This window comes from Eleutherodactylus coqui, chromosome 10, assembly GCF_035609145.1.
Source record: "Eleutherodactylus coqui strain aEleCoq1 chromosome 10, aEleCoq1.hap1, whole genome shotgun sequence".
NCBI classification, from domain to species: domain Eukaryota; kingdom Metazoa; phylum Chordata; class Amphibia; order Anura; family Eleutherodactylidae; genus Eleutherodactylus; species Eleutherodactylus coqui.
In genome coordinates, this window is record NC_089846.1 from 36,694,648 (window position 1) to 36,708,505 (window position 13,858).

The 13,858-nt window shown below is 42.9% G+C and overlaps 1 protein-coding gene across 4 annotated transcripts in view; it reads left to right on the forward strand.

Moving 5' to 3' along the window:
• STRBP (spermatid perinuclear RNA binding protein) overlaps positions 1 to 13,858 on the forward strand; it is a 134,087-nt gene that overhangs the window by 89,680 nt on the left and 30,549 nt on the right. For 3 of the 4 annotated variants that reach the window (XM_066580807.1, XM_066580809.1, XM_066580808.1), the window contains exons 7-10: positions 4,653 to 4,747; positions 5,325 to 5,420; positions 5,596 to 5,707; positions 10,917 to 11,014. In XM_066580807.1, coding sequence (XP_066436904.1) covers positions 4,653 to 4,747; positions 5,325 to 5,420; positions 5,596 to 5,707; positions 10,917 to 11,014 — 401 coding nt within the window. The remainder of the gene's footprint in view (positions 1 to 4,652; positions 4,748 to 5,324; positions 5,421 to 5,595; positions 5,708 to 10,916; positions 11,015 to 13,858) is intronic. The other variant, XM_066580810.1, reaches the window with a different exon arrangement.

Below are 13,858 nucleotides of genomic sequence, written 5' to 3' on the forward strand. Positions count from 1 at the left end.
ACTTCTCACTCAGTTTAACCCATTAAGGACCAAGCCCGGTAAATATGCGGCGCCTGGTCCCGGGCTTAAAGCCCAGCTGATAGTAAAATTACGGCGGGGATTTAAGCCTCCTGCCCTCTACAATCAATCAGAGTCAGGACGGGGTGTCAGCTGTTAATAACAGCTGATAACCCGGAGGAGAAGGCAGGAGGGGTTTTTAACCCTTTCTGCCTTTTCCTTTCCCGTGTACACAGCGCTCAATGTGTGCTGTGTACTGAAAAGTGGAAGTGTAACTTCCACTACGGGAATCAGGGGGCATTGTGACTGCCGGGATTCCCTGCTACAGTAGAGCTACAGGGTCCCAGAAGACCCTGATTAGCTCAGCTAGTGACTGTCATTGCAGGGGCTGTTTTTCCCTGTAACTGGGGCTCCTATGGATGCCCCAGCTACAGTGGGAAAGTGTTAAATTAAAAAAAAAACAAACATGTGAATATCCCCCAGAGGTTTTATATGACGTCATGGGGACATAGATAGATAGTAAAAAACATAATTACATACATGAGTAGAACAATATTACAGAATACAACAACAATATATACATAAGAAAGAAAACAACCTAAAGCTGCCGCCAACCAAACGCGCCCTGTAAACCAAAACCATGCATACTATATATCAAAATCTTCGAAACAAATAGAGGAACCCGTTCCCGTACTTTATTTTAGCAGAAATATACTAATTAAAAAATAAATAAATTCTAAATGTTTAAAAAAAAAATCATTTTTATTTAGCTTTTTACCCCCAATAAAACTAAAAACGGGGAAAAAAATTAGTGAAAAAGATATTAAAAAAACAGCCCTTTATGTCGCGGGGAAAAAAATGCAGCAAAATAATTTTGGTAGCTAAAGGAAAAAAAATAGGGTGGTAAAACCAGAGCATGGGTAAAATCCCTAAAAAGTGTCTGGTCCTTAAGTGGTTAAACCCTGATCTTCAGTGTTTAACGATCGCTTATACAGCGAATGTGAAACACTGAACGAGTCAATGATTAATCCGCCCGTCTAAACAGGCTGCACCAGAGAGACCGAGCTAGCGATGACGTCACTGGCTCGTATGACCGATTCTCGTTTGCACAGGCATCCTAAAAGTCTTTGCAACATTGTATCTTCTCTAAAGCACACTCCTTCTGTATGGTAGCGCATGAAATGGCCTCATCTTATTTATTACTAAACAACAAAGCCTTTAGGTCTGTTCCACCACCTTTAGGGTGTCGAATTCTTCGGGCACATGGGATGCATTATCATAGATCACCTTTCCTGACCCTACAGTAGCTTCATCTCTATGAGACAAATTGTTCATGTCTTGCTGCACCTTTTGTATGTTTTATTCATGGACTGCACCTTTAAACCTTTGCCAATATCCCCTAAGGGGAGCGGGAGTATCTAACCTGAGCTCTGACGTTTTGAACATGTTAGCAAGAAAACAATGCAATGCAAACATCTGCTGTGGAGTTCGTCAGGACGGAAAATATGTCTGTAGCACTTCTGACGCCGGGGCGCACATCTATGAGCAGTAGAGCCTGATCAAGAGAAACTGCAAGTCCCCCTTCCCCTCACGCAGCACACATTTAGCAACGTTCTAAACAATGCAATATTAATGAATCAAATCCAATAGCGTTTGATCATTTTTAGAAGGCAGGATTTCATTTTGATGTTTTAGCTATCAACCTGTGAGCTTCATTAACGAGGGAGAATATCGGAATTCGCAGATGCCACTAATCAAGTCTCTAAAGATTAAACAATCTGACGTTTTCCCTGGATACAAAAAATAGAATTTAAAACAAATGCATTAAATCCTAGTCGACTTTTTCGGTTCGCACACACCATGTATCTTTTCCGTCGATGGTGCAGGTTTTTACAGTGTACTTATGCCTCTTTATGGCATATGTCACATTGATCCATGAGCCCTATTGCTTGAAGCTTCCCTTATCCGATAAGATTTGATTAGAAACATATACCTACTGTCAGATCTGTTTTGGCGCTCACAAATAAAAATAGTTCTCAGATTATGGATATGTGAGTTGGATCCCCAATATTCATAATAAATGGAAAAACGGATAAAAAATAAACAAAGAGGCATTTTATTTCTTCACCATGTTTTATAACCCACATATAACATACGGATGCCTACTGGTGGCATCCATTACCTGTCACTGGATATTGTTAGATAGAATAGTGCAGTGTGCTACGTTATTCCATATCGCCTTTTTTGGCGATATACTGCCGTATACCAGTCAAAGGGACACTTTTTACTTCCTTCGGGTCACTGTTAGGCTCAATCCACTGGCGATGGAAAGCGCAGCATCGGCGTCCATGAGCGGAGAATCCTGGCGATTCTCTGCTCATGGGATCTTAATCGTGGCGTGCTGCGGTTCTCTGCGGTGAGCCTATCTATTAGATAGGCTCACCACTGAGACCTGTCAGCGCTCCCCCCCCCCCCCCCCCATTCTCGTCGGAATATCGTTGGCTATATTCCGTCATGACCGGGGGCCTTCATCTGTGGCCATGTTTAGACTGTATGTCAAGTGCTTTCCTGATGTACATGCTAAACGAACATCACGAATGTAATGTGAACATTGCTTAAGGCTATGTTCACAGGAACGTTTAAGACTCTTTTTTTGGAATCTCAGTCGCTGATTTCCATTGAAATCCGGGATAAAATAGTGCAGCATGCTCTGCTATTTCGTCCAGGAAAACGTGGGACAGCTAGATGGAAACTGGAAGGACCCTGTTATAGTCAATGGCGTCCGTTTGGCCAGTCGATTTCGTTTTCTTGCTCCCATAACAGAGCAGCAGCATGGAACCCATACTAGTGATGTGAACGGCCCCGAACATGTCAAAATCCCAATATAGTGCACTTAGAAGTTTTTTTTATTTTGCAGCCTTTTGAGTGAAAGATGTTTTGAGAATGGAGAAAACACCAGCGCAGAATAATTCCTGACACTAAAAAGGGAATATTTTATACCGTTGGCAGCACAGGAGCTCCTGGGATGACTGATGTTTTTTAATCTGTATCTCCAGTCAAAAACCGGGGTTAAGTCATGTTCAGAAATGGCACTTATTTTACTTTTTTTTTTTTTTTTTTTTTTTAACAGGACGGCCTCTATATTTTATTGCAGAGGTAACAATTATATTTTAGTCAATGGAATTTTTAAAAATCACATTCAGACAGTGTAGCTAAAGTGTTTTTTTTTTGTTTGTGCTTTTTTTTATTTATTTACCCGTAGAAGCAGTTCTGAGAATATCGGGGCCATTGTGTTTTATTTTTTTCCCAGTAGGTTCTGCTGTGACTTTTTACTATTATCATGTAAACATTTAGTTTTTTTATACCCACCTATTCCCCCCCCCCCCCCCCCAGTTTTGCTAATCCAACGTTCTGTTGCCCCGCTGCTGACACTTGTGAGAACACCGCCTCGGGGTAGTTCTCTCACCCACTAGATTGATTTCATTCATTGATATAGCACATATCCCGCAGTGTACACAGATTGTCATCCCTTATATTGGAGCTCACAATCTGTATTCACCTATTAGTATGTTTTTTTTGGAAACCCACATGAACCTACAAATGATTGGAATTGAATGCGAGACCCCGGTGCTCCAACGTAATGGTGCTGACCACTGACCTACTTTTTCTGCCCGAATTATCAGCAGCCCAGCTTATTCATACATGAATTGATATAAAACAACCGGAGTAACCTGAAGAGATAGAACTCTGTGATGCACCTTACAGATGGTCGATCCGGGCGTCCTTGGCGACACTGGACAACGTAAAGCAACGTAAATGCCTCACTACCATGTTATTTAGTATGTTTTTTTGTTTTTATTTTGTGTTTCTGAAACTCTGCCGATCTCTTAACAAAAGGAAGAGTAGGACTCCGTACAGAGCCATATTGTATTTTATAATCCACCGTCAGCCTGACATAACCTGCATTAGGGCCTCACTTTCCCTCCGGCTCTGACTGCTCACATTATGATGGATAAAACATCTTGATGAAAACACGGCTCATGAAATATTGGTGTATCTAATGGCTTTAAGCCGGAAATATTTACTATTTAGATTTATAGCTTTCATTTTAACCTTGCTGTGGGGAATCAAACTGTATAAGTGATATTAATATGCCACCACAGTATGTATGGTCTTCAAGGATAGTGAAGGCCTCTCTCGGATATTCTCAGAGTTTTCACAACACTTGATCTATATATGAATTCACTTATTTAGCTCAAAATGTTTTCACCCACCCAAAAAATAACAAAAGTTATTAAAAAAAACACTCCTGAACAGATAAGAAATAAATTGTGCCGATTTGCGGTGACATGGAAAGTCAAGAAGTGCTGTTTGCCTATTTTCACGTCCTGAAACATGTTGTGCATTTTTAATAAGATCCCAGATGGTACATAGCTGTTATCGATTTGTAAACTGGAAGTGAATGCCTCCTTTGCTTTGTGTTGCACATTACTACTTGAATGGCCTTTTGGATAATATAACCGCCGTGCACTTTGTGAACCATTCAGTTTCTCTGGGAGTCTTATTAGCTTGTTCAGATGCTGCCATACTCTTCCTGTGACAGAATCCCCTTGGTCAAATTGTATCTGTCTTTTTTTTTTATCCCATCTTATCAGTAGAAAATGTTGCGATGAAAGATCCTCCGGACTTATTGGACAGGCAGAAATGCCTGAACGCCTTGGCGTCTCTGCGACATGCCAAATGGTTTCAGGTTGGCTATTTGTTCTTACCTTATTGTTATTGTAGCCTTATGAGGTTTTCATTTAATTTCTTTAAGACCTCATGAATTCATGCACTGTAATCCATTGTAATAGATCTGAGTAGTATAATAATTCTATATTTACTTTTTAAGTCATGCTTGCCATGTAGCAGTGCCATCTAGGTGGCCCGTCGGAAAACGCTTACCATGAACCGGTTGATGCGGCTTTTTGTTCTCCGGACGGCCCACAACTGGCAAAACTCTTTGTACACTTCTGAGTCTCACTAAGTGGCCTCCTGCCCAGGTCACGGGGTGGCACTGTTGCTGTCCAGATGGGTTTAGATTCGGTAGCGCTAGCTGACACGTCATTATCATGAGGCTACAAAAGCAATCTTTACATGAAGCTTTTCAGTTCTATTTAAAGCCTGACCTTTCTAAACATGAATGTTTTGTCATTCTGTAATTTTCTTTGCATGAATTTAATCATTTACTACTCAGTAATCACATTAAAGAATCTGTCCGAGGCCTTTGTAGGTTAAGGTAAAGAGTGAATACAGCAGCAGAACTGGAACCGTTTTGTCTATTCCAGGCAAGAGCAAACGGATTAAAATCTTGTGTAATTGTACTTCGCATTCTGCGCGATTTGTGCAACAGAGTCCCCACATGGGCACGGCTGAAAGGATGGGTGAGTTTGTCTCCTGTGCCCCATTGTTTATAGCCCTGTATATCCTAATCGTTTACCTTGCAGTAAATACACTGTTTGTCTGTAATGACTATTACGGCCATTATGAAGAATATTGTTCACGCTCTTCCAGAAATGCAGATCCGTGCTCAACATTTCAACCATTTGTTTCTCTCAGCCGCTAGAAATCATTTGCGAAAAAGCAATAGGAACGTGTAACAGGCCCCTGGGTGCCGGGGAAGCATTGCGGAGAGTCATGGAATGCCTAGCATCTGGCATCATTTTGCCGGGTAAGATTATTTAAACTACACACTGATGAGGGTTCATTAGGATGCAATTTTACCACCACACATAATGTGTTCTGGCTGTGGAGGCTTAAAATAGGAACGTGACATAACTTACACCCTTTGCATCAAATGACAAAAACCTTGGCTTAAAGGGTTTAATTAATGATTTTTCGCTTCTGCAAAAGACATAAGCCCGAGGGGACGCTGTAATATTAAATATGTGGAGCGGTTTTTGGGTTTTTTTAAAAGTCCATTTTTTAAAAAGATTTTGCGCTTTTGCTTCTGTTTACATGTCTAACAGGCGATATTTAAGCAAAGTGTTGTACAACGGGAAATGACTCCCTTTACTAGACAGAAGCGAAGGCGTGAAATCTTTAAAAATGGACTTAACTCATTTTGGAAAAAACTCATATTATGAACTTTATATATATATGTAGACATTGTTCAAACTACAAAACGCAATTTATGTAGAGATTTTAGCGTTTAAGGCGATACTTGTTCCCTAGGTTTTAAGGGTTTTATGGTTAAATAAAATTTGAATGATTTTTTTTTTAGGGAATTCTGAGTTATTAAAAGGAAATCCTCAGTTCAGGGCTCTGCATCCATTAGTGAGTCTGGCGATCCTGCCATATCTAGGCATTGCACAGAAAGCGGATTGTTTTATTAATTATTTTAAGTCACTATTGATTCCAGTACACTGCAGAAGTGAAAATGGGGGGTTCAATCCTTTATAGGTAAGAACAATGAACTGAATGAGTTAAAGGAAGAGAGGACCCTGCCCATAAAGGCTTAAAATTTACAGTGGAAGCTGGAGGAGACAGTAGGTGAGGGTAAGAGCTGGAGGAGACAGCAGGTGAGGGTAAGAGCTGGAGGAGACAGCAGGTGAGGGTAAGAGCTGGAGGAGACAGCAGGTGAGGGTAAGAGCTGGAGGAGACAGCAGGTGAGGGTAAGAGCTGGAGGAGACAGCAGGTGAGGGTAAGAGCTGGAGGAGACAGCAGGTGAGGGTAAGAGCTGGAGGTGACAGCAGGTGAGGGTAAGAGCTGGAGGAGACAGCAGTGAGGGTAAGAGCTGGAGGAGACAGCAGGTGAGGGTAAGAGCTGGAGGAGACAGCAGGTGAGGGTAAGAGCTGGAGGAGACAGCAGGTGAGGGTAAGAGCTGGAGGAGACAGCAGGTGAGGGTAAGAGCTGGAGGAGACAGCAGGTGAGGGTAAGAGCTGGAGGAGACAGCAGGTGAGGGTAAGAGCTGGAGGAGACAGCAGGTGAGGGTAAGAGCTGGAGGAGACAGCAGGTGAGGGTAAGAGCTGGAGGAGACAGCAGGTGAGGGTAAGAGCTGGAGGAGACAGCAGGTGAGGGTAAGAGCTGGAGGAGACAGCAGGTGAGGGTAAGAGCTGGAGGAGACAGCAGGTGAGGGTAAGAGCTGGAGGTGACAGCAGGTGAGGGTAAGAGCTGGAGGTGACAGCAGGTGAGGGTAAGAGCTGGAGGTGACAGCAGGTGAGGGTAAGAGCTGGAGGAGACAGCAGGTGAGGGTAAGAGCTGGAGGAGACAGCAGGTGAGGGTAAGAGCTGGAGGAGACAGCAGGTGAGGGTAAGAGCTGGAGGAGACAGCAGGTGAGGGTAAGAGCTGGAGGAGACAGCAGGTGAGGGTAAGAGCTGGAGGAGACAGCAGGTGAGGGTAAGAGCTGGAGGAGACAGCAGGTGAGGGTAAGAGCTGGAGGAGACAGCAGGTGAGGGTAAGAGCTGGAGGAGACAGCAGGTGAGGGTAAGAGCTGGAGGAGACAGCAGGTGAGGGTAAGAGCTGGAGGAGACAGCAGGTGAGGGTAAGAGCTGGAGGAGACAGCAGGTGAGGGTAAGAGCTGGAGGAGACCGTGTATTTGCGCGCCTAGGCGTTGTTTACTTGTGCAAGCAAAAATGAAAACACCCTGCAAGCATACTCCTGTTCATTGAAATGTGCAACTAAGTTAATTAGCTCACCGAGGGCTATTTTTGTTAAAGCACACACAAAATGCGCTTTTGTGAACAAACTCCTTGAAATCAATGTGTTCTATTCACTGCGTATAGCGTGCGCAGATTTGTTGCAGCACAATGCGCACATTTGTTCATATGACACAGGCCTTAGAGAGCAGAGTTGGGGTATGATCAGACTGCTGATTCTTACACGGCAAATTCCACATAAAAAAAGAAAGCAAAAAATCTTCTCAAAATCTGTGGCTTTCTGCTGGAGTTTTAGGTGCGGATCTGCACACAAATTTAGCCCGGTCAATGGACGTCGAAATGACTTGACAGGGCTAAATTCACGCGTGGATCCGTGGCAGAAAGCCACACAAAATTTTGGTGCAATTTCGCCATTTGAACATCGCCTCAGGGTATTTTCACACAGGGCAACCATCGGGCACAGAAGCGTCTGATAGCGTCCCGTGTTTACATGGGACAAGTATTACTTAAAATGGCTGAAAAAAAACCCTCAAACATAGCAAACAGTTGGCCTTTAAAGGGGTTGTCTGCATGTCTTTCCACTGATGAACTATCCTATAGATAAGCCAGGACTACCTATTATGTCCAGACCAGGAGAGAAGCAGGAAGTGGGAGTGAAGCCACCCTGCACTTGCTGTGCTGACCTCTGATGACCACGTCCAGCTCACTGCACTGACTGTGGTCCAGATGATCATCTGATGAATGGGGGTCCCAAGCGGCGGACTCCTGTCCACCAACTACTGATTACCTATCCGGAGGATAGGTCTTAAGTGGAAACGAGGACAGACAACTCCTTTTAAGAATGGACTGGAGTGTTGAATTGGAGGCCATAGAGAAGGATTTTGTTGTAATCCAGCAGAGAGATTGATACCAGGAGCCTTCAACCAAAAAGTAGAAAAAATACAATGCCACGTAAAGTGATAACCTACAGGTGGTGGGATACACAAAATAGGTGTAGAAGATGAATGGCATCTATAGTTGTCATACGTCACAACTGCTGTGTACTGGAATAGAAGACCAAATGTCACTAAAGCTGCAGGTGCCAATGGTAAACGCCAATTGTTCCCACCATTTGGAGTCTAGCATGTAGTGCGAATGCAGAAAGCGCATAGTATTAGCACTGCAGCTGAAGGAAACGACAGACATTATTGAAATTAGGAGTTCAGTAATAACATTTTTCGAGATGAAACCCCTTCTTCCGATTAGCAGGACGTATATACAGTTGCAATCAAATGTATTCGATTTCCATTGCAAATTAGGTTTATTTGCTGAATTTTCAAACTTTCAGCTGCTTGCAAAAATCAATCAAACAAGAACAATTTTAATTTAAATAGCTCAACACAACTAATATATAACAAGTGGTTCTCCAAATTCAACACGAAATTCCTCATTTAATGATTACTGTAGTCTCAGAATTATTCACCCCCTTGAGTGGAATCCTTCATAAGAGCTCACGTTTGCAAATCAGGTTTAGCTGATCAGGGGCTTCCTTGGGGCCCTTTCAGACGGAACAATTGTCTAAGACCGGTCGATCGACGTTTGATTTTATGCCTGCCAAAACTGAATGACTAAACGAATTGTCATTCAGTCGCTGGCAGTACTTACCCGAACAATTATCACACTCCGGCGATAATCTCAACCATAGTTATCCAGTATGAAAGGGCCCTTAGTTGCATCAGGTGTGCTCGAGCTAGAACGCATCAAATACCCGGACTCTGTAGGGCTTTGTTGGCTGTAACATTAGATTGCATGTTAGAAATATGGCTAAATATTGCATATGGGCGGCGATTCATACGCAACCCCGCATGTGTGAGATACGTGGGCATGCGCAGTACACTCACTGCTATACGCGGTCACCGCCGGCAAGGCTGACTTCAGACAGACCGGTAAAACGCATACAGTCGTGTGCATGAGCACTAGGGTGTATACTAAATGGTGAAGGTCTCCATGCCTGAGGTGTAAGACGTACACCTCTGCCCACTGCAAAGCACAACTAAAGTCAGCTTCAATATGCTCAGACCAATATAAACGATGCAAGAGAAGTTTTAGGGTTCTGTTCTGTGGAGCTATGAAACAAAATTTGAACTTTCTGGCCTACTGATCAGCAGTATGTTTGGAGAAGGAAGAATTAAGTATACACTGAAATGAACACCCAGCCTATGATGTATGGCGGTGGCTTGATGATGCTGGAAACCTACAGCATGTGGAAGGCAAGATGGATTCAGTCAAGTATCAGGACATCCTAGAAGAAACAACTGTGCTTTCTGTGAAGAAGCTGAAGCTTGGGCAACATTGAATCTTCCAGCAGGGCAGTGATCCCAAGCATACCTCAAGTCCGCCAAGGCTTGGTTTTAGAAGTAGTCCTGGAAGATTCTGGAGTGGTCTTAATAGTCACCTGACTTCAACCCCATAGAAAGTCTATTGTGGAATTTTGAAGAACATATCCCTGCAAAGGAAAAAAGTCAACCCAAATATCACTGCCAGCGGCCATATTTACCTATATACCAATGCAAAGAGGCAGGTACAAAAATCACTTCCCAGTAGAATACAGACAGGCAGATTGCTATATGGAGGAGCATTGCAGATCCAGCACAAAATATCGTGAGAAAAAGTCCCGTATGCAGGACTTTCCATCCGATAAAATGCCAGTCAGCTGAATGGAAACTGAAGATTCCCCATAATAGTCAATGATGTCCGTTCGGCGGTGTTTAGTTCCATCATAAGACACATCATCTGTTTTGCCAGGAGTTTCACCTTTCCTGCTCCCATAGTGGAGGAGGTAAACTGAACCCCCAACTCGGATGTGAAAGCAGCAGAAGTTGTGTTGAGCTACTTTAAAAAGTTTTTTTCTTTTTTTTGCTGAAAGTTTGTACATTTGGGGAATAATTTTTAATCACAATTTTATACGGTAGTAAGCTAAAAAAAAACTGATATACAGACACAGTTGTTTCTTTTTGTTCAGCATTTCTACTTGCTACCTTTCTATCAAAAAGAGATTGTTCAAAGTGGACGGCCCATTTACGCCCACTTTACTCAGCAGTGATGACCCTTTTTAGAGTTACATAGTTTGCAGTTTATTACTTTTTCTTGAAAAAAATATTTTGGATTGGGATTTTTACAGTTTAAGTTTCTGCCGTGGGCAGTTTTATAGAGGACGTACTGACAAAATGCTTCTAGGTTAATTGCAAAACTTTTAAGACTTGGCGCTGCATACTTACTGTAGATTATATATCTGTAATGCAGGAGGACCAGGTTTACATGATCCATGTGAAAGAGAACCCACAGATGCCTTGGCCTACATGACCGTGAAAGAGAGAGAGGAGATCACACAAAGTGCACAGGTAATGCAATGCATGTGACTCCTTGTTATTTATTTATCTAGTCCTGTCGTTTCTATAGCACCGACATATTCTGCAATGCTGTGTATACGTTGTAACCACCCCGTCTCCGTCCCCCGGGGGGCTCACTATCTAGTGTCCTCATCTGAGAAGTGCTCAGGATGGAGCGATTAGGAACTGGAGATGATATGTGAACCAGAAGTTTTCCTTGCATTGTGTTGAACAGGTGTTGCATCTTTATTACCTGGCAAATCCTGCCATGTTTTTGCTCCCAGTTCTCCTCTCCATTCGACCCTTCGAATGTAAGGCTGATTCGGTTACAGGAATGACAGCTAGAGTAAGTGATGATATATCTCACCCATCCTGAGAAATTAGTGCCTGGGGTACCTGTTCTGTACAGAAACTGCATTTCACCCCTACTCATAGGAATGAGCCTGAGTTTCCGTGCCGGAATGTACAGGAAAAATTCACAAAGCGCCACAAGCCCTCCATTATAGCGATAGTTAGGTGTCACCACCGATAAGCAAAGGATGACCTCTCCTAGCAATATGCCATCGCTTACCCTATCTCCAGGGTGCGCAACCTTTTCTGGTCCAAAGGCCACATTGTCATATTCAACGATTCGCAAGGACCGCAATAGACCTTGAAGAGGTATTACCATTTATGGCATATGAAAAGGATATTCACCTATAATCTGATGGCTGCAAAGAGTATTCCATAGAGAAGTACATGCAATTGTCTCCATTTATAGATGATCGGTGTTGTGGTTATAGCTTAAGACTTCACAGCTCCCATCAACTATACAGGAGAGAGCCACATGCATAGTCAGGCATCTCTTACCCATATACTCCTTTCTGAAGTGTGAGACAGGGGTCAGAGGATCCAATTTTATCTGATCTATGGGGTGGACCTAGAGAATGCTACACCATGCAACATCAGTACTTATATGCTTCTGAGCTGTGCACCACTCCACCCACATCTATAGGCCCCTCACCAGCCAAGGCAGAAACCTACTGCACACTGATGAGGGGCAATCGCTCCGAAACAGCTTTCTGCGTATGGTCTCTGGCTTTGGCTCACAATTCCCAGTCGTTGTTACAAGACTTGTCTAAAAGTCTAACATTGACTTGCAGGAATGCTGCCTTCAAATAGGTGGCGCTGCAGAAGTATTGTTCCATCTTCCCATTTGCATCTGCTCCTCTCATGACATGAAAACTACGTACATTTCTGTCTCCAGGCAGTTGAAGTACTGCATGGTGTGCACTGCTACCCTAGCTGGAATACACCTTTAAGAAACACCAGAAGAGCACAAAGTGAGTCATCAAAGTGGAGTCTATGTACTGTATATGAACGAAATGGGAACTCCACCTATTCATCACACAAAAGGCAAAACTGCCTCCGCAGAACGGAATTGGATTTTTACTAAGACTTGGTTTGGACACTCCACAGCGCAGGACCCTGCATCAATGTTATCATTTATCCCAACTATACAAGATGAATTTAGGTGCGATACCCCTTTAAATGAATACATACATAATTATAGATCACCGGAACTCCTTTTTTTGTTTACAGCTACTGTCTATTTTAACATCAAAAGGACGTGATTCTGCTTCGTTCCTGGTTTTTCAGGGTCATCGTTTTGTTCCAACCACATAATGCTGCGTCAGCATTTCTCCAGAATGGAAAATAAATTTGTGGGCGTTAAGAGGAAGTTGCTATCTAGTTGATATCATGTATTAAACCATTACTGGAACCTTCGCCCTGCTGTGACCAATCTTTCATTTGTGCAACTGCGAAACCCAATGAGACGGATCTAGTGTCATTCTCCCCTTCTCAGAATCGTGTGGCAGGGATGCTTGGACAGCGATTAAAGGAGCGTCTGCAAGATATGGTTTGGGATCCAGTGATACCAAATACTTGAAGCCATTTGCTGCGATATCATGTCATCAAGGAAATCTGTAGCCAACGTCTTGCATTAACATTCTACATAAGAGATAATTCACTTTACAAGACGGAGACCATCTGCAGTAGAGGGTAGAATGACACGAGCATCACGGCACAACTCTATGGGGCAATTTACTGTCTGAGCCTCGGATTTTGTATCTCTTTGGTTTTTAGAGGGTTCCAGTGCTGAGAAATCGACTGCCTGTCAGTCTTGGGTGAGATTTTTGGCTTCATTTCAATGTCATTGGAAAGGAGCCAGAAAGTCAAAGGAGGACAACTATTTATGGGACAAGGATGTCAGAGCTCCCATCTATTGCATAATAACTCTTCCGTGGAAATGTTCCCGTCTGTAACACTACTGTTGTCATTCTAAGCATGTTCCCCGAGACCAGATATATGATACATGGCTTCGACTTGTTAATTGCATCGTCAATGACTACTGTACATTGAAAGAAGAATTTAAGCAGTTGGGTATTAAGCCATGTAAGGCCTCCATAGCAGAACATGACAAGAGCTTGTCTGACATGATAGAAAATGACATGTATGTACCAGGTTTGCTAAGATCCTTGAGATCCCATGTCTCCTCAAAGTCTTGATAACCGGTCTGGGTCAGGAAACTACAGCTTTTTAAACTAGATAGGTTTTTATTAACACCTACCAAATAAAGCTATGCTGAACAACACACAAAAATGTAATTAGAAAATATATATAACTTTGATGCAAAAAAAACCAAAAATTAATAAAAGTACACACAAAAACAGTGAACATGCAGACATAACATGATGGGCAACCACTCCAATGCTAGTTATTCATAATAAAGTGCAAGTGCCTTTGCTGTGGAGCAGCACACTGTTGGTATGATATTCTGGGGGGCCATCACATACAACAGTCGGTTACCCCCTA